At 40.3% G+C, this 21,177-nt stretch overlaps 1 protein-coding gene and 1 long non-coding RNA gene across 3 annotated transcripts; one reads left to right on the plus strand and one right to left on the minus strand.

Moving 5' to 3' along the window:
• Positions 1 to 15,999: 15,999 nt before the first annotated feature.
• LOC124379608 (little elongation complex subunit 1-like) lies at positions 16,000 to 17,756 on the minus strand. Its single transcript, XM_046840021.1, has 6 exons — positions 17,652 to 17,756; positions 17,291 to 17,522; positions 16,820 to 16,988; positions 16,537 to 16,697; positions 16,202 to 16,244; positions 16,000 to 16,007 (listed from the first exon to the last, which is right to left on the minus strand). The coding sequence occupies exons 1-6, from the start codon at positions 17,672 to 17,674 to the stop codon at positions 16,000 to 16,002; spliced, it is 636 nt and encodes a 211-aa protein (XP_046695977.1). The 5' UTR covers positions 17,675 to 17,756.
• A 930-nt stretch (positions 17,757 to 18,686) lies between these two features.
• LOC124379976 lies at positions 18,687 to 20,473 on the plus strand. 2 transcript variants are annotated; one of them, XR_006924555.1, is made up of 4 exons: positions 18,687 to 18,894; positions 19,266 to 19,481; positions 19,686 to 19,770; positions 19,861 to 20,473. It is a non-coding gene; the product is annotated as an uncharacterized LOC124379976 (long non-coding RNA). The 2 variants fall into 2 exon arrangements; XR_006924554.1 differs by having other exon boundaries at positions 19,686 to 20,473.
• Positions 20,474 to 21,177: the final 704 nt, after the last annotated feature.

A 21,177-nucleotide genomic window follows, 5' to 3' on the forward strand; every position in this document is an offset into this window, starting at 1 on the left:
TGAATTTGTATCATAATGTATCACAATATTTCTGTAACTCTTCAAATTTATTACATTTAACTTGAAATAGTGTTGCATGAATAATTGTATCACAATTGTGATGTTTGTTAAATGATTGTATGGACACACTTTCTGAAAACAGTTTGCAGATTTTTGTAACAAAACAAATAAACACCAGATAATCTCAGTTTAGGCAGTGCTTGTGTGTGTGTGTGTGTGTGTGTGTGTGTGTGTGTGTGTGTGTGTGTGTGTGTGTGTGTGTGTGTGTGTGTGTGTGTGTGTGGTCACGTGATTTTAGGTGTCTAACCAGGTGCAGGTGAATGCACAGACACACTGGTACACACACACACACACACACACACACCATGAAACATCTTTCTCGTATTCACTGGGACACACACACACACTTGCTCATCTCCTTGTCCTCATCTCTCTCTCTCTCTCTCTCTCTCTCTCTCTTCAGGGTGTGTTATCAGTTTCCACCATCTTATTCTTCTTTCATTCCTTACTCTCCTCCTCCTCTTCTTCGCCTCCAAAACCATCCTACAGACCACCATCCGATGCTGTCTAGCTACACTGTCCCCTGCCAACACCTTACAGTCTCCAATCTCCTTCAGGTTGCATCTCCTACATAGAACATAATCCACCTGTGTGCACCTTCCTCCACTCTTATACGTCACCCTATGATCCTCCTTCTTCTTAAAATACGTGTTCACCACTGCCATTTCCATCCTTTTAGCAAAATCTACCACCATCTGCCCTTCCACATTCCTCTCCTTAAGGCCATACCTACCCATAACCTCCTGATCACCTCCGTTCCCTTCACCTACATGTCCATTAAAGTCTGCACCAATCACCAATCGTTCTTTCCTAGGTACACCATCTACCACTTCATCTAATTTACTCCAGAATTTTTCCTTCTCCTCCATTTCACAGCTGACTTGTGGAGCATAAGCACTGATGACATTTATCATCATCCCTTCAACTTCCAGCTTCACGATCATCACGCTATCAGAAACTCTCTTCACCTCCACTACACTCTTACTGTACTCTTCCTTCAGAATCACCCCTACACCATTTCTCTTTCCATCCACACCATGATAGAACAGTTTAAACCCACATCCAATGTTCCTGGTCTTACTCCCTTTCCACTTGGTCTCCTGAACACACAACACATCTACCTTTTTCCTCTCCATCATATCAGCTACCTCTCTTCCTTTACCCGTCATAGTACCAACATTTAAAGTACCAACCTGAACCTCTACTCTCCTCCACTTCTCCTTTTCCTGCTCTCTCTGTAGACGGCTTCCTCGTCTCCTTCTCCTCCTTTGGCCAACAGTAGCCCAATTTCCACCGGTATTCTGTTGGCTAACGATACCTGTGGCGGTCGTTGGTAACCCGGGCCTCGACCGATCCAGTATGAAATTCTTGATCGTGACCCGCATATTCGATTTGGCACATGTTTTACGCTGGATGCCCTTCCTAACGCAATCCTCCCCATTTATCCGGGCTTTGGACCGGCACTAAGAGTGCACTGGCTTGTGCCTCCCTAATGGCTGGGTTAACATGGGCATAGACAAATATGGATGCTTAATGCAAATTTATGTTCATTACTAGTAAAACCATACTCAACATAGAGCATGAAGACAAAATATTTTTGTAAATGTTTTAAAGTAATACTACTGTATAGTAAACATATAGTATACTACTGTAGTAAACAGTATGTTCACGCGAACGCTGCATGTACGAGGAAAACATACCGAAAAATGACAAATATCTGCATATTTATCTATAAATATGCGGAGCTCCTATTATATCTAGCTCCTATTGTTTAATGCAGTGAAAAGAAAAGTCGAGTAGTTGAGCGCGAGTCGTTTGCATGTTGTTAGCGTGATGCTCAATGTTCACAATGCAAGTTATTGCTCTTAATGCAAGTTAAATAATTAAAAAAAATTTTTGCTCCTCCTGTTTGATATTTATAACTTATGTTACACACAATAAAAGCTTCCACTGTACGTAAATTATCAGGACACAAATCTGAACTTTTGCTGTGTTTCCTCATGGATGGTTTTAATTGGCGGATTTTGGTCCTTGATTTGCAACTTAGCACATTTACATTTACATTTGCAGCATTTATCAGACGCCCTTATCCAGAGCGACGTACAAAAGTGCTTTAAATCTCTAGTAATTAATAAATCTACACTGGTACGCAAGATTACAAACTTAATATAAATATAACTCGAATTCTACAAACTTGGAAAGTGCTAATTTAGGTATTTAAGGAAGAGGTAGGTCTTCAGTCGTCGCATGAAGATAATCAGGGACTCTGCTGGACAGACATCTAGGGGAAGTTTATTTCACCACCTCGGTGCCAGAACAGAGAAGAGCCTTGAAGTGGACATTCGGTGCAACCCAGATGAGGATGGGTTCCCTCTTGAGTCTGGTTCCTCTCAAGGTTTCTTCCTTATGCCATCTCGGGGAGTTTTTCCTTGCCACAGTTGCTCATCAGGGACAAACATACTTACAAAGAACATATTTACGTTTAATCACCACATTATCTGTGTAAAGCTGCTTTGAGACAATGTTCATTGTTAAAAGCGCTATACAAAAATGAATTGAATTGAATTGAATTGAAGTGTACTTACCTCTCATTCTGAGAGAAGGTGGTACCAGTCGAGCAGTGCTGGAGGATCTAAGACAGCGTGGTGCAGTGCGAGATGTGATGAGGTCACTGAGGTAAGATAGTGCTGGTCCATTTTTGGCCTTGTAGGCAAGCATCAGTGTTTTAAATCTGATATGTGCAGCTACTGGAAGCCAGTGAAGGGAGCGCAGCAGTGGGGTGGTGTGGGAGAGCTTGGGCTGACTGAACACGAGTCGTACAGCTGCGTTTTGGATCATTTGCAGTGGACGAATAGCGTTCAGGGGAAGACCTGCCAGCAGAGAGTTGCACTAGTCAAGTCTTGAAATGACAAGAGACTGAACAAGCACCTGGGCAGCCTGTATGGACAGAAATTGTCGAATCCTTCGGATGTTATAGAGAAGAAATCGACAAGAACGAGCAACATTAGCGACATGTGGGAAGAAAGACAGTTCATTGTCCATAGTTACCCCAAGGTTACGAGCAGTGGCTAAAGGGGAGAGCAGAGAGTTATGAAGTGTTATTTGGAGATCTTGAGCACATCAATAAAACAAATGTTTAGTGATGAAAAATTATTTTCCACTGGAGATTTTTACATTTTTTTTATATCTATTAGTATTAAGATCGGCCTCACACTGATTCTCTAAACACATTCCTATGTTTTCTGTTCAGTGTTTATAGGATCTTTATGATGTGAGTATGTCAGGTACACAGAAAGTCTTTGTCTGGGCTCACACATCTCTGATTACTATGTTTTTTTACCCAATCAGGAACAGTTTTAGCTCTGTTTTTTTCCAGTGTGTGTATAGACAGTGAGGAAAATAAGTATTTGAACACCCTGCTATTTTTGCAAGTTCGCAAGTCTGAAATTGTCATCATAGGTACATGTCCACTGTGAGAGACATAATCTAAAAAAAAAAATCCAGAAATCACAATATATGATTTTTCAACTATTTATTTGTATGATACAGCTGCAAATAAGTAGAGATGAGCCGGATACTCGGCTGAAACGAGTATCCGGTACGGATAAAGCACTTCTGCCGAGTACGAGTATTATATGAGTAATACGACTCAATATCTGTGCTCGGATTAAATGAAAATCATCATTGGGTATCTGATTGTGTCAGCGTTCTGTGATAGGCTCGGCACAGCGCCCCTCCCCTACACACATACAGATCACGCTCTGCTCACTCACAGTCACACACACAACAGCTCTCTGTCTCTCCCTCAGTCACTCGGGTTCGCGGCTCTTTTCCGTTAACGTTTAGGGTTTCTTCGGCTTTTTACTCCGGGTTGTAACATTAATAATACCTACTAACTAACCGGTAGAGTTCTGGTAAACGTGGGTTCGTTCAGACGTGGTGCTTGCTTGGTAGAATGCGACTCGCATTGCGTCTCTTCCTGTCGGAGATTTTTTTTTTTTTTTAAACCTTCAGCTGTCTCTAACCAGTAACCAGACACGTTTTTGCTGTATTTCATAAAAAAATAAAGGTAGTAAGCTAGTGTTATTGTAGCGGGTCCCAACTAGGTCCCCACTGGCAGATATATATATATATAATCCTCTGATCGGAGTGCCCTGAAAATATTACAAATAATATAAAGAAATCAGTGAAGCAGGACAACTGTTGCTCATACTCCATTCACTCGGATTATGTTTATTATTAACTTTGTATCTGCAATCATGAATTATCTTCTGTTCTTTGTCTGTTCCACATTGAAACACAGGTTATATCCACATTTAGATAACATGACATTTAAATAGTCTTCAAAGTTCTGTTTCCACATAAATGTATCTTCACACATTTTACAGACATCAATTTGTTAACATTAGTATGAAACCGAAAATAAACATATTCCATTTAAGTCCTAATTTTAGTCTATTATCAATCATATTTACCCATTCACTTAGACATCTTTCCTCTTTACCCTCTTACCAAAAGAGTAATTTTGTAATTACTTTACATTTTAAGTGTTCACTTTATACAACAGAATAACCCTCATGTGCAGTATTACATTTACACTATAAGAACATAAACCTGAAAATTAAACTGTATATTTGTAGTATTAACCTTTTACCTTTTACAACATTGTATCACAAACAGAACTGTTTTCAACACACACTAGAATAATACACAAATGCCTCAGAGCCATAAGAAACATATAAAACAAGCAACATGTGGCCGCCGGCCGCCATTTTCTCAACCACGTGCTATTAAACTTAACTGTTTCACATTTAACATACTTTTTACTCATGGAACACACATCACTGGGGATCCATATTAGTTTGTAAACATTTGTAATCACAAAAAACTGTGTAACTGACCTGAAAATATTACAAATAATATAAAGAAATCAGTGAAGCAGGACAACTGTTGCTCATACTCCATTCACTCGGATTATGAGTTCGTCTTGCTCTGTGCATCGCTAATTGTGACGCGGCACTCGTTGTTACTGCCCCCCTGTGTCCGTTTAATGAAATATATGTCTCCATGTGTTTTTCATAGTCTCTGATTAGCATTAAATTATATGCATCAGAATAAAATAAAATAGCACAAAAGTAATCATCCCAACAAAACTTATTTTGTGAGTGTCACATCCACCCCGACAAACAAAAATGGCTCCCGACATTTGTCACAACAACAAAAAAAAAAATCTTTTTTTTTTTTTTTTTAATAAACTTGTGTGGTGACCGGCATGTAATATGTGTAAGGCCTGTACATCTGTGGTACGTAAGGCATAGGCAGAATAAACTGTATGGCTATGTGTGGCATGAATGTTAGGGGAAGTGAGGTAATCTGTGAGGAAATAGAATCTACATGTGTCTGTGTTGAAGGTTGGCCCAATGATTCATAAGTGAACACTGGCTTTGGCCTTCTCTCTGGCAGACCTCCTAACCTCTCTGTGTGTACCTTCTGTAGGCCAAGTCATCATAGAGGGTAACTTAGTCTTTCTCCTGTACTTGTTCATCATGTTCATTTTGCTCATCCTCTCCTGACGGAGGGGGAATAAGTGACATTAGGTTGTTCCTTTGCCTGTGATTCCTCTCCTACTAATTCCACTTCTCTATCCATCAAACTTTGCCTATCCTCTTTTTCAGTGGTGTTTCGTTTGTGCTCACTTTCAGGTAGGTTCGTTTCACCCGTGTGTGTATAGTCTCTTTCTGGTGTCTCTTGTCCATCTGGTAAGTATGTGTCCATCGGTTCTCTTTCCTCAGTCAGTAATGTATCTGGACATTCTTTCTGGGTCATGGTTGGTTTCTTTGGGGTCAGAGCAGGCACTGTTGTAGGAGATGGCTTTGACACTGGACTTTGCTCTCTCCCTGAGGTTGCGGATCTAGTATGTCCAACTTGATCATTTTCCATTCTTACTACCGGTGTTCTCAGCCAGTAACCTCCTGTCCATTCATCCTCATCATCAGTGTCCGATGTTTCATCCTTATCAGCAGAGTTTACACTCCGTTTAGGCTGTTTTTGCCCCTGATGGGGGGTTATAAAAGGGTCAGCTGGCTGTGCTGGATTCTCAACAGGCAAGTCATTCACTAACAGCAGCAAGTTCCTGTGTATAGTTCTGTTCCTTGCATTTGGGTCTCCCTCAGCATGAATGACATATACCGGATTATCTGAGATTTGCTCCTTCACCACATAGATCCTCTTCTCCCAGTATGAGCGTAGCTTACCGGGTCCACCTCGCTCACCCATGTTTCGAACCAGTACTCGATCTCCTGGTTTGAGGACCACGCCCCTCACCTTTTGATCATGATCATAGTAGGACTTGTTCTTCGCACTTGATGACAGGCTAGATTTGTTTGCAATCTTGTACGCTTCTGCCATCCTTTTTGACCATTTATCCACGTATCCTTTGTGCGTCACTGATTCAGTGTTATCCAGTAATCCAAACAAGAGATCCACTGGAAGACGGGGGTGTTGCCCATACATCAGATAATGAGGGGAGTATCCGGTGGACTCGTGGCGAGTACAGTTATAAGCGTGTATCATTTGCGGCAAATGTTCTTTCCATCTCTCCTTTTCTCTGTCTGTCAGTGTCCGTAACATTTGCAACAGTGTGCGGTTAAACCGCTCAGCAGGATTACATTGTGGGTGATATGGAGAAGTTCGTGAGTGTCCAACCCCTGACAGGCGCCCAAGGGTGCGAAAAGGCTGTTCTCAAACTCACGTCCTTGATCATGGTGGAGACGGTTTGGATAACCCAGACGAGGTATGTAATCGTTGTATATCCGTTCAGCTGCCGTTTGTCCTGATTTATTTTTGGTTGGGTAAGCCTGAGCAAACCTGGTAAAATGGTCTATTACTACCAGAATATATTCATAGCCCCCTTTGCTTTTCTCCAGATGTAAGTAGTCTATGCAAACCAGATCAAGAGGGGAAGCAGAAGTCAGACCACCCATTGGCGCGCGGATGTGGGTAGTGGGTTTCTTCTGTTTTATGCAACTGCATTTTCTTGTGACATACTCCTCTATGCATCTCTTCATCTGCGGCCAATAGAAACATTCTCTGGCGAGATGGAGCACACGTTCTGTGCCAACATGTCCCATGTTGTCATGGAGATGTTTTAGAGCAACTTACCGGTACTTGGTGGGTAGGACTAACTGTTTTCTTTCTGGTGTTTGGCGGTACAGAACTCCATTTTCCAAATGTAGTTGATTCCACTCATGAAGGAGCTTGCGAGTGAGCCCACTCACTGACCTTCTGACCTCATCTGTGAGAACATTATTTACCTCTTTCAATGTCATTATTTCCCCTATCCCAGGGTCCTCACGTTGGGCTTTTGCCAACTCTTCGCGGCTTATTTCGGGCAAGAGTGAATGAGGCTGAGATAGCACATCAGCCGAGGAGGTGTAAAGTGCAGCTATCCATGCTACATCCTTCATCTGGGCTGCTCTACTCCCTTCCCAAGTCGCATGCAGCACATCCTGAGACAGTTCCTCCGCATTTTGCCACATAGTTGTCAATATCGAGAGGGATACGTGAGAGCGTGTCGGCATCTATATTGTTTTTCCCAGGCCTGTATTTGATACTGAAGCGGAACTCTGACAATTCTCCAACCCAGCGATGTCCAACTGCATTGAGTTTCGCAGTGCTCATGACATAAGTCAGCGGATTGTTATCAGTGTAGATGGTGAAATGCGGAGCATAGAAGAGGTAGTCTCTAAATTTCTCGCACACTGCCCACTTGAGAGCAAGGAACTCGAGTTTTCCACTGTGGAGCCGGTAGTTTCTCTCGGCCGGTGTCAGAGTTCGTGATCCATATCCAATGACACGCATTTTTCCACACTGTCGCTGATAAAGGATTGCTCCGAGCCCTTTCTCCGATGCATCCGTGTGTAGAACGAATGGCTCCTCGAAGTTGGGGTATGCAAGGACTGGGGGGTTGGTAAGCATATTGACAAGCCTTTCCAAGGTACTTTGGTGATCAGCCTTCCATATGATGGGTGTTTTGGACGGGAGCTGTGGACCCTTGGACTTGCATGGGCGTGGAAGGGGTTGAGTTATGGAGGACTTAACTTGGAGCAACTCATACAATGGCTTTGCTATTTTAGTTTTTTAGTTATTTTATTTTTCTGTCAGGTACGGTTTTTTGATTTAGCAGACGATAGTCTATGCAAAGACGAAGAGTGCCATCCTTCTTTCGCACACATACAACTGGGGCAGAATAGGAGGACTTCGATTTCACTATCCAACCTTTTATAAGAAGATCTTGAATGTAATCTTTCACTTTCTTAAACAGTGGTCTGGGAATGGATGTGTATGCTCTCTGCACAGGAACATCGTCACTGAGGTTAATCACCATTTGTAGATTGGGAATACAGCCAAGGTCATTTCCATCCTTCGCAAAGGCTTTTGACTCCTCATGAAGCATCTTTCTAGCAGCCTCTTGCTGTTCTTTCTCCAGGTGGTCAAGGTTTACAGGTGGGTCCCACAGAGGTGGGTCTGAGTTGCTGTCCTGAGTGGTGGTTACCTGACTGACAGTCGCTGAAGGCTGTGTTTTGTCCAGGATATCTGCCTCCACAACATTTTCAACACGCTGCAGAATCCCTAGAGCTGTTTTTCGTGGTATTGTGATGTCATGATTGGTGTTATTACCAACTGGAATGGTGACATAGGGCTTTGTTGGGTTCTGTATTTCAAACAAGCCTGGCCCTGCATCCCACTGTCCACACGGTAGGCTGTCTTCATCTGTCTCGAACAACACTAATTGGGTAGAAGTGTCCATGTTCGATGGAACCCGACATCTCACCCACAACACTTGACCAGCTGGGAGCACGATATCCTTGGCACCTGTTCTTAAGCGTCCCTGCTGCATAACTGGCTTGGCTGTCTGAATAAAGTTGACGAGAGCATCAGCTGCTTCTTTGGGAACAGATATGGCATTGCTAAGAAGGCTAGCAAGTATTGGCACTAGTCTCTGGTTTTCCACAAACTAACATTTCCAAGACGTTAAAGCCAATCAATGGTTTATCCATGGGGTAGCTGCTGATGAGAAATAGAACACTAATGGACAGGTTGGGATCCAAATTCCCTGGCAAGTTCACTGTAATAGCTACCCACCCATCATAGGGAATGAGACTACCGTTTGCAGCGATAACTTTCAGTTCCTCCTCTCCTAAGATCTCAGAAACTGAGTGAATACTGAGGTCAGGTAGGTACTCTTGTTTCCAGGCACGACTGACTATGCTGACTTGGGACCCAGAGTCGAGCAGAGAAGTGACTGCTAAGCCATTTAAATAACTCTGAACTAGAGCCTTTTTCCCGATCAGGTTAGCAACTGCTCTAGCTTTAGCTGAACGTGGTGACTGGGGAGGGACTTGAGCTACTTGGTTACAGTGGCATAGTGTGCTTGTCGTTGAGGGTGAGGGTAAGTGTGCTGGTTGGGACTTATTTTTAGACCCGGCCACTAGATGTCCCTCTCCAGTGCCCGGTTGGAGTTTCCCTGTCTCTTTGGACGTTGTAGACAGCCTGCTGCACGGTGTCCTTCTTCCCCACATGTGAAACAGTGTTTACAGTCTTGTCTGTCTTGTTCCACGCAGCTTGGACAACCATAGGGCCTTCCACGTTTAGAGTGTGTCCTATTTTGACTGTACTGACGCCCATTGTGTGTTAACTGTTGTTGGTTTTGTTTTTGCATAGTCTGTACTAGTCTGGTAAGCTCCTCTACTTTGGCCGTGAGGTCGCTCAAAGGATCGGGTTTCGTCTGCCTTGACTTGGACACTAAACTCTCTGCCTTTATGCTAGGTGTCTTTACCACATCTGACTCGAGCTGTGCGCTGTGTGCATTTGTTACCATCTGTCTGCGTCCACCAAGTCTTTTCATTCTCTCATTTTCTTCACTGGTGATTTTCATCACATGGCGTAGAATCATCTCATCAGTGACCCCACTGGTTGTCAACAGAGGTTTGAGCTCTCTGCGTATGTCATTGTGTTTGTGTCCAAAGCCTTGGTACACTGTATGTAGAAAAACATCTTGTACTGTAGCTGGAGAGTATTTAATGTTAGTGTCAGCCAGTTTTGATGTCAGTAGGATGCGTTGTTTTAAGCATATCAAACGATAGAGAAATTGTTGTGGTGTCTCATTTTCATCTTGTTTTGTACACATCAACTCTTGGAATAGCTCTGTGCTGTTTTTTTCTCTTAGATGAGTTTGGAGAAATCCCTTGAGTTCAATCACTGCCATGTCGTCTTTGTTTATCAACATCTCTTTAAATATGCCTGGTCTTATTATCTTAAGCACACCACGAACAATCTCTGAGTCGGAGAATCCTTCTTTGACTCCATCATCAATTTGTCTACAGACATTATTGTAGCTGATATCTGAGGATTGATCACCGATCTGCCCGCCTTGCACTTTGAACTCTCTCCGTGGAAGGTAACTGAGTTCCCCTTAAGGACACCATCCCCTCGCGAGCTGACTGAGGGGCATGCTCACCCAGGGGGTTCCTGTCTGGCTGCCTCAACAGGACTGAGGATGAGGGCGTCTGTGTCTGTGAAGAGGGCATATGCATCTGCAACGGTATAGCATGTGCTGGCATACACTTTATGAGCTTCTTGCTAAGTTCCTCGTAGCTAGCGAGCGCCCTAAGCAAGTCAGCGTTTGATGTGTCTGGTACATTTAACATTGTAACCTTAGCCAACCCTAAATCTGGTTCGACAATACCACTAGGGGATGTAGTAGTGACTAAAGTGGATGTGTGTCGACTTTGCGGGTGTGTGTCTGTGGTGTGTTCAGGGGGTGTTTGGATAGTAACAGAACCTTCAGCAAAATCAACTAAATTGTCAAACTTATCACCACCCTGCCCAGTATGTAACTCAGAATCACCCTTTGCATTTTGAAATGACATAACATCACGACATTTTACTATATCATCAATAGCATCTTTTAACATCAACAACTGAACCATTCCCTCATCCTCTGCTTCAAGTAACTGCTTACTGTACATGAACGAGTTGATGTGATCGTAGCATTCCTCCTGATCTTTCTCCACAAGCTCTGACTGGTCCACGTCCAACACTGGGTTTACCGCTCTGGCGACCCGAAGAAGCTCTTCACCTGTCAGGGTGAGTAGGTTCTTCCTAATGTCCCACACTAGGCTCTTCCTCCCCCCGCTCGACATGATGGCTCCTCGTCTCCCCCACGGCTGACAACACGGTTCGGTGATGGTGCAGTCGGCTTTAGATCACAGGCCTCCACTCATCCACGATCGCAGTCCCCACTGCTGGACAGGGCTAATTGCAGGTCAGCGTTGTCATCATTCGGCTCCCGATCCACTAGGTGGTGCAAGTATCCCGGACGAGCCCCAAGAATCTGTAGCGGGTCCCGACTAGGTCCCCACTGGCAGATATATATATATATATATATATATATATATATATATATATATATATATATATATATATATATATATATATATATATATATATATATATATATATATATATATATATATATATATATATATATATATATATATATATATATATATATATATATATATATATATATATATATATATATATATATATATATATATATATATATATATATATATATATATATATATATATATATATATATATATATATATATATATATATATATATATATATATATATATATATATATATATATATATATATATATATATAATCCTCTGATCGGAGTGCCCTGAAAATATTACAAATAATATAAAGAAATCAGTGAAGCAGGACAACTGTTGCTCATACTCCATTCACTCGGATTATGTTTATTATTAACTTTGTATCTGCAATCATGAATTATCTTCTGTTCTTTGTCTGTTCCACATTGAAACACAGGTTATATCCACATTTAGATAACATGACATTTAAATAGTCTTCAAAGTTCTGTTTCCACATAAATGTATCTTCACACATTTTACAGACATCAATTTGTTAACATTAGTATGAAACCGAAAATAAACATATTCCATTTAAGTTCTAATTTTAGTCTATTATCAATCATATTTACCCATTCACTTAGACATCTTTCCTCTTTACCTCTTACCAAAAGAGTAATTTTGTAATTACTTTACATTTTAAGTGTTCACTTTATACAACAGAATAACCCTCATGTGCAGTATTACATTTACACTATAAGAATATAAACCTGAAAAATAAACTGTATATTTGTAGTATTAACCTTTTACCTTTTTACAACATTGTATCACAAACAGAACTGTTTTCAACACACACTAGAATAATACACAAATGCCTCAGAGCCATAAGAAACATATAAAACAAGCAACATGTGGCCGCCGGCCGCCATTTTCTCAACCACGTGCTATTAAACTTAACTGTTTCACATTTAACATACTTTTTTACTCATGGAACACACATTACTGGGGATCCATATTAGTTTGTAAACATTTGTAATCACAAAAAAAAACTGTGTAACTGACCTGAAAATATTACAAATAATATAAAGAAATCAGTGAAGCAGGACAACTGTTGCTCATACTCCATTCACTCGGATTATGAGTTCGTCTTGCTCTGCGCATCGCTAATTGTGACGCGGCACTCGTTGTTTCTGCCCCCCTGTGTCCGTTTAATGAAATATATGTCTCCATGTGTTTTTTTATAGTCTCTGATTAGCATTAAATTATATGCATCAGAATAAAATAAAATAGCACAAAAGTAATCATCTCAACAAAACGTATTTTGTGAGTGTCACATTATAAATATTACAAATTAATTAAGCTACATACACACTAGGGATGAGCGAATACAGCATTATCTGTATCTGTTAACCATGTGAATTATCTGTATCTGTATCGTGATCAAAACCATTGATCTGAAACTCAATCCTGATGCTGTCCTGTAAATATTTTTCTAATCAGCAATAAATATAACAATTTCTGATCAACCCATATCAATTGCATGCTTAAAATAACATACCAGTTAAAGCCCCGACCATTTCAAGACAACCCGCCCACTTCCGGGTTAGGCCCCACCCACTCCGAATACAGATACAGATACGGATAATTCATATGGTTAACCGATACAGATACAGATAATGCTGTACTCGCTCATCCCTACAAAGAAGTATTTGAACACCTGTCTATCAGCTAGAATTCTGACCCTCAAAGACCTGTTAGTCTGCCTTTAAAATGTCCACCTCCATTACATTTATTATCCTAAATTAGATGCACCTGTTTGAGGTCGTTAGCTGCATAAAGACACCTGTCCACCCCATACAATCAGTAAGAATCCAACTACTAACATGGCCAAGACCAAAGAGCTGCCAAAGACACTAGAGACAAAATTGTACACCTCCACAAGGCTGGAAAGGGCTACGGGGAAATTGCCAAGCAGCTTGGTGAAAAAAGGTCCACTGTTGGAGCAATCATTAGAAAATGGAAGAAGCTAAACATGACTGTCAATCTCCCTCGGACTGGGGCTCCATGCAAGATCTCACCTCGTGGGGTCTCTAAGGAAGGTGAGAAATCAGCCCAGAACTACACGGGAGGAGCTGGTCAATGACCTGAAAAGAGCTGGGACCACCGTTTCCAAGGTTACTGTTGGTAATACACTAAGACGTCATGGTTTGAAATCACGCATGGCACGGAAGGTTCCCCTGCTTAAACCAGCACATGTCCAGGCACGTCTTAAGTTTGCCAATGACCATTTGGATGATCCAGAGGAGTCATGGGAGAAAGTCATGTAGTCAGATGAGACCAAAATAGAACTTTTGGGTCATAATTCCACTAAACGTGTTTGGAGGAAGAAGAACGATGAGTACCATCCCAAAAACACCATCCCTACTGTGAAGCATGGCCAGAAGCACACAGCCAGGATAACCAATGAGTGGCTCTGTAAGAAGCATATCAAGGTTCTGTTGTGGCCTAGCTAGTCTCCAGACCTAAACCCAATAGAGAATCTTTGGAGGGAGCTCAAACTCTGTGTTTCTCAGCGACAGGCCAGAAACCTGACTGATCTAGAGAAGATCTGTGTGGAGGAGTGAGCCAAAATCCCTCCTGCAGTGTGTGCAAACCTGGTGAAAAACTACAGGAAACATTTGACCTCTGTAATTGCAAACAAAGGCTACTGTACCAAATATTAACATTGACTTTCTCAGGTGTTCAAATACTTATTTGCAGCTGTATCATACAAATTAATAGTTAAAAAAATCATACATTGTGATTTCTGGATTGTTTTTTTTTAGATTATGTCTCTCACAGTGGACATGCACCTACGATGACAATTTCAGACCCCTCCATGATTTCTAAGTGGGAGAACTTGCAAAATAGCAGGGTGTTCAAATACTTATTTTCCTCACTGTATACTTGTCTGTTAACTGCATTAAACTGAAGAAGAACATATGCACCATTCTGTGTGCTGTGTGATTCTTCCCTGATCAGAAAAGACACCATGGGCATCGTAGATCGTATAGAAAACCTCTCCAACAATTTATTTTTTGTTAGGGCATAATAAAAATCTAATATCTGAGTAAAAGAAAGGATGTCGTATAAATGTGTGTTGTGTTAAAGGTTTTTAATTTCGCATCTTTTTTTATCATTTTTATTTATTCATATTCTTAATAAAAATGAAGAAATGTGTGCTGCATTAATTGCTCATTAATAAAATTAGTGCTGTTAAAATGAATTTGGGTTAACGTGTTTTTAACATAAACATTAACGTTTTTTTGTTTTTTTTTTTTCAGTATAAAGGACATTATATAAAGGTCAACCCAAACAGTTCACAACAGTTGTTAAGCTTTTTCATGAGCCATTTATACTTTTGCATTTTCTTTGTAGAATCTGTACAAAAACACACAATTTGATTGTCGAAACAGCAGGAAAACTGTAATGCAGGGAAAATGCACAAGAATCTGTATGTGCTCTGTTATACTGCATGTATTATATGCTGTATAATAATGATGGTTTCTACAGCTGTGGCATCATATTGATGTTATTAAGAGGATGATTGGGACTGAAGGCAGATGATTGGGTGTGAAATGCACGACCCGCCACTGTAAAGAGACAATCAATAACACTGTGCAGATCTATTATGTATTTTATTTATTTATGTACAAAAATAAAAAAATAAAAATCTATTAAACATTATTTAATGAAATAATTTTTTTTGTCTTTGTGTGAGAACAAATAAAGCTGATCTGCTTCAGGCACTTGGGGACGGCTGGAGGAACGGGCTTTGTGAGGTTTTTCTTCCAGGATTGTAAAGCGTTCAGAGCGACTTTGGGGTTGCTGGGTGCCAAATCATGAGTGGCATAAACCACTGCGAGCTGCACCTCCCACGGCAAATCTGCACACAAAATCCATCATAACATTAGGACTTGCTGAAGCACTTTCCTGTTGATTGAGAACTAAAAATCAGAGAATAAAGATAAAGATTGATAAAGGACTTGTTTAATTGATCCTTTAATGATACCATTTTGTCCCCTGAACTCAGTTATGCTTTTCACCAGATCCTCCACTGATGCTGCCACGTTCTCCTTAAGGCCATTTTGGCCAAGTCGCCCTGATTGAGATGGACAAAGAAGATGCGTGAAAAACAGAAGAATCCAGAAATAATGTGAGATAATGCTCTAAAACAGGATTTACAGGAAACTTACCAAGTAGCCTGAATATTGCTGCTACAGAGACGTTTCTGAACTGTGTTTCCTCTGTTGGTGTTTGTTTCAGCCACGTGTTCAAGATGAGCCAAACACTTTTTCTGATAAATAAAACATTGGACATATTAAGTGTTTTTGTGGCAGTAATAGAATACCATCAATTGTAAGTTTATGCAACAAGAATGGAAAATTTGCAGTATTTGGGACAAACACTGTCTCATATGAGTCTCACATTTGCCGGTTTGCAATTTATTAAATGTTCAAAAAACTAGAAAGATGAGAATTAAACACGTTGAAGCAGTTTCACATTCAGTACCGTATAACATGGGAGACGGTCCAAATCCAGCCCAGTTGTGCACAGAGAAGGTCCAGGCTGAAGACGTAGTCCCAGGCAGCAGGACAGAGATCATCACCATACCAACTGCTCTTCTGGAAAGTCAGACTTTTGTCTTTCAGAAGAGCCTTCAGTGTGCTGGTGATGGCTCTGTAGGGTCTCAGGAGGCTCCTGGCAGAAAATACATCATTTATTTAAAACCCACACTAATACTCACACTAATAAAAAAAAGAGTAAAATAGTGATGTCCTGTAACACTTTCAGCTTAAATTCTTTAAGAAAAAAATTAAATATTAATTGATTTAATTCAACATGAATTTATAATGAATTTGCTCCATAGATGACGTGGACATTGGAAATGAAAAGTAGATTAAGAATGCAGTAAAACACATGAAAAGTTCAGTTGAAAAATAATGTTTAATGACTGTTCTGATAACTGTTGTGATGAGAATCAGCTACTTACTGTATCCCAGTGCAGAAACTTGCTGAGCAAATAATACATCTTTCCGTATGCCTTCATTTTGCACACGATGTGAATGGCTCTGCATAAAGGGCTGTTACAGGAGAAAACACTTGGCCATGCTGTCACCATGACCATTATCAGTTTTGGGGCTTGAGAAAAGTCTGCAAAGGAAACAAAATGATACCACAGATTTAAAATACACTGTATAGGAAGAAATACAAAACCAAAACAGATCACAATTGGCTTTTTGTAAATATATAATGAAATGTCAATATAATCTCACCTTCTTTGAGAAATCTGTAGGCGAGGGCATGTGCTTTATGAGAGTCTCCTCTCTTTTGACACAAACCCACATAAACCCTACAGAGAGACTGCAGGAGTTCATGTCCCATAGACTCTTTCTCCGCCTTGATCTTCTCCAAAACCGCTTTCAGAAACGTCTCTGCCAACGACTAAATGAGATGAAAAAAAAAATCAACCAACATTCGACTAAATCAAACATGTATTCAAGTCATGTATTTAATACAAATATTAGGGAGTTAAGACTTGACTGTAGATTAGGTTTAGGAAAACTACTAGACTTTGCATAAACCAAAACCTGGAGTAAACATTTTTACATGATAAATCATATCTACTGTTCAATTTCAGAACATCAGGACCAGTGAATTATGGATTGACTTTTAAAATGAGAAAACTCAAATCCACAGCTAAAGAATTGAATGCACACTAAATAAAACAGAAGATAATAACTGACCTCGTTCACACAAAACTTGGAAATGACAGATTTTTCTTCATCTGTCAGTGAAGGAAGTTCACATTTCCCTTTCAGTAGTGCATCAATCCAGTTTGGAGCTAAAAGATCATCACAGGAATCCTGCAGTGTTTTTAATGCACTACTGATGAGGGATTGTTTTGTGTGTTCAGCATCAAGTCGAGGCTTTTTAGCAGCACTGGGTGGTGGCATGTCTGATGCAGCTCTCTTTGTTCTAATATGAACAAAATGTCATCAAATCACATGACACAGACAATTCTACAGTATAGATAATACACTGGGAATGTGATATTACAGGAAAATAATCAGTATAAATAAAGTAAAACCAGTAATAGAAACTTACTTGTTTGTGTTGGTGTCCTGCATCTTCAAAATGTTTGTATATAAAGTATATTTTTATGAAATATTTCAAAAAGTATCCACAAGCAGTCTTAAATGTCCTGTCGCCAGAAAAGAGATTGTTTGTGTACTGGTTTTCATGGAAACGGGGCGTGGCTTTGTGACGAGTACTTCTTTTTTGGTCTCTATTGATTGGGTGCGTAGTGGAGAATTGATGCACCAATCAGAGCATGGACGCTACCAGAGAGGCGGAGCTTCTAGGATCAACGGGTCATCCTTGTAAAAGTGATGGGAAGTTCGGATCATTTTAGTGAATCGGTTCTTTAAATCTCATTCATGAAAATTAGCGAATCTTTTTTGAGTCATTTAGTTCATCTACATAACCTACAGAGATTTTGCGATGCTTTGTTCACGCGCGTCCAGTAGAAAATGAACGAATCACTCTTTGAGACGAATCGTTCTTCTGAGTCACATTAAAGACTCGTTCAGAATCAAGGAATCGTTCATAACCGACTCATCACTACTCTGCATCATCAGTAATGAGCTCCGGGAGAAACTCCGTGTTCCAGGTGGAGGATGAAGACCCTCTGCCGGGATGGAGCGACTGTAAGACCCCTGTAACGGTGACTTTCTAGTCTTTATGGGTTTTATTCTCTTTGCAACACCGAGTCCCACACTTTGAGAACCACTGAGCTAGGCTAACTAGCCGGCTAACTAATCTTAGCTTCAATAGGTTTCATCCTCAGGTTAATTATTCTACATTTAGTGAGTTATAAATAAATTATAAATATCTTAATAAAGAATAATAGAATGTATTCGTCTTTGGGTCAATTTGTGTCAAATATTCTAAGAAACTAGTAAACACAAAAACAGCGCTAGCAAACCCGGCTAGCATGAGGCTAATGAAGAAACAAGCATTGAAAACAAGCATTTGAACGTAGTAAAGCCGCAGTAAATCACGATTGAGAACAGATAAGTTACTGTTGTAGACTGTCCCGAAGTTACAAACAAACAGTTTACACAATAACACTTCATTAAACTACACTATTTTCACATGATGAGGATAACAGCATTCACTAACAACCAATTTCATTATCGATTCGATTAGTTGTTGCAGCTCTAATAATAAATAATAAACTCAGTGTTTCAAAGAGAATAAAAACCCATAAAGTTTGGAAACTCACTGTTCCAGCAGTCGTACAGTCGCTCTATTAAACATTTTTCTACTATTGAACATCAGGTAGCTGGTAAGTGTGTAAGTAGTAGTAGAATATAGTAGACCCTTTAGACCAGGGGTCCAAACTTTTTTTCTACTAAAGTCCTGTATTAGATCTGTTTAATATGAATTGTGTGTTGACACGACGTCTCTCCTGAAGGTTGTCGGTTACAAGACGGAGACAAAAGAGTTTGAATCGTCCAATTTAAATCTCAAGAGGCGACAAATTTGGCAAATGAGAATTTTGACAAACTTTTACCAGCTATAAAGTGTAATCTATTAATATAAAGGGTGGGTTTGGTCATATGAGGGGATTTCAGTCAGCATCAGGGGGGAATTTTGCTGGTGTCGGCATAAAGACTAACAGCAGTGTGTAAGAGCAGTGTCTCTGTTGTGTTACAGCTCCATCAACACTTTCATCTCATAAGGAGCACGAGACTGAGAGGAACCACCACATCCAGAGTCCACCCACATCCAGCTCAAGTTCCAGCTGTGGAGGAGAAACCAGCTGCAGCTCAAGTTCCAGCTGTGGAGGAGAAACCAGCTGCAGCTCAAGTTCCAGCTGTGGAGGTGAAACCAGCACAAGTTTAAAATTCAGTTAAAGCTCCTTCAGCATCTGTGAGTGAATTCCAGATCTACAAGGACACACACACACACACACACACACACACACACACACACACACACAACAATAACTGTATTTAGTAGTTATATTTGGGGCTGCAGCTATCGATTATTTTATTATCTGAGTATTTTAGTTAATGAATCTTCTCCTCACTTCTCACTGTTTTCTCCTCTTTCCTCCATTTTTTCATTCTGCAGCGTCTTTTACTTCTTACAATCTGACTTCAGTTCATCACCTCACCATCTGTGGCGCTATTTCCCCTTTTCACCTTCTGTGTCTCCAGTATGTGTGTACACATGCTCAGAGTTTACTTACAGGCACACATTCTTCTGTTAGGTTTTTTATAATCACAACCTTTGTGTGGAACTACAGCTCTACTGACTGAACTCGCCGGGAACGCTGCCTGTTCTGCCCTGTTCCATGAAAGCAGCAGCATGTTGGAAACTGGATTATCTGCACTTCTTTTGTACTTTAAGAATTGTGCTGTGCTCAGCAGTAAAACTCAATGGAACTCAAACTGTCTTGTGTTTAATGGTGAGAAAAGTGCCAAAGTCTGCCAGAGACACTGTTCAATTCTCAATTAAATCTCAGGAAATTGTAGACAAGTCAAGACATCAGCAAACTTCATCACTGCTGTGATGCCGAGTGGTGAAGGTGTTGGACTTGAAATCTAATGGTGTTTCCCCACGCAGGTTTGAATCCTGCTCACAGCGTTTCATCAATGTGTGATAGTGATTTCTTGTTAAGTCTTTACTGTGTGAAGTGAACAATGTACAGAAGTGTTTCATGCATAGAAGAAACGTTGGAAACAAACATTATCTGGTTTACTTGAGGTGAAAGTTGTTTTGCTGGGACGAGGAGGAAGAACATTAGAACTCACATTACCTCTTTAGGAAACATGATTCGTCTTGTGCTTTCTACAAGATCCAAAAGGTTCAGAAAGATCTTTTTAAACTTCTTGGACGTTGTTGCCACAAAGTCTTACATACAGGGGTTTCGGTCTTAAAAAGTCTTGAATTTAACTTGAAGAAACCTGTGGGAACCCTGTACATCATACACAAGGAACTACACGCCAACAGGAACAATACGGTGTCTATAGAACAACATGTTGCAGAGCTCTGAGGTGTTGCACTTTTCAGACAGATTTACTACAGAAATGTATTTTTATAAATGGGTTAATTACACAAGTGTCCATTAGGTGGCAATGTGTCCTCTATTCCTTCCCCATGACAGACTCATAGATCAAAGCCACAGAAAAAGATGATGATGAAGAAGAAGAAAAGGTGTAAAATTACTGGGTTTTAAACTACTCAGCATTTTATACTTTTGAGGAAACATCTGCAAGTTGGAAAACAAACAATATTCACTACATGCACAGTTTTGAATCTCTGTTCCAGAGTGTCTTTTACAAAATGTAATCCAGAATTATGAATTTGATGACAGCAGCACAATCTCTTTTCATTGAAGTCAGTGTCAGTGCCTAGTTTTAAGAACTGCTGAAAGCTAATTAGCTGATAAGGTGAATTTGTTTCTATTTTTGTCTCTCGGTTAAGATCAGACATGTTATGAAGGACATTCAGAACATTCATTCAGAATATTTAGGAAGTGCGGTATTCAGGTGAGGCAAAAAATCTAACATGATGACTTTTCAATGAGACTTAATGTAATGCCCAAGTGGTGAAGGTGTTG

This window comes from Silurus meridionalis, chromosome 26, assembly GCF_014805685.1.
Source record: "Silurus meridionalis isolate SWU-2019-XX chromosome 26, ASM1480568v1, whole genome shotgun sequence".
NCBI lineage: Eukaryota > Metazoa > Chordata > Actinopteri > Siluriformes > Siluridae > Silurus > Silurus meridionalis.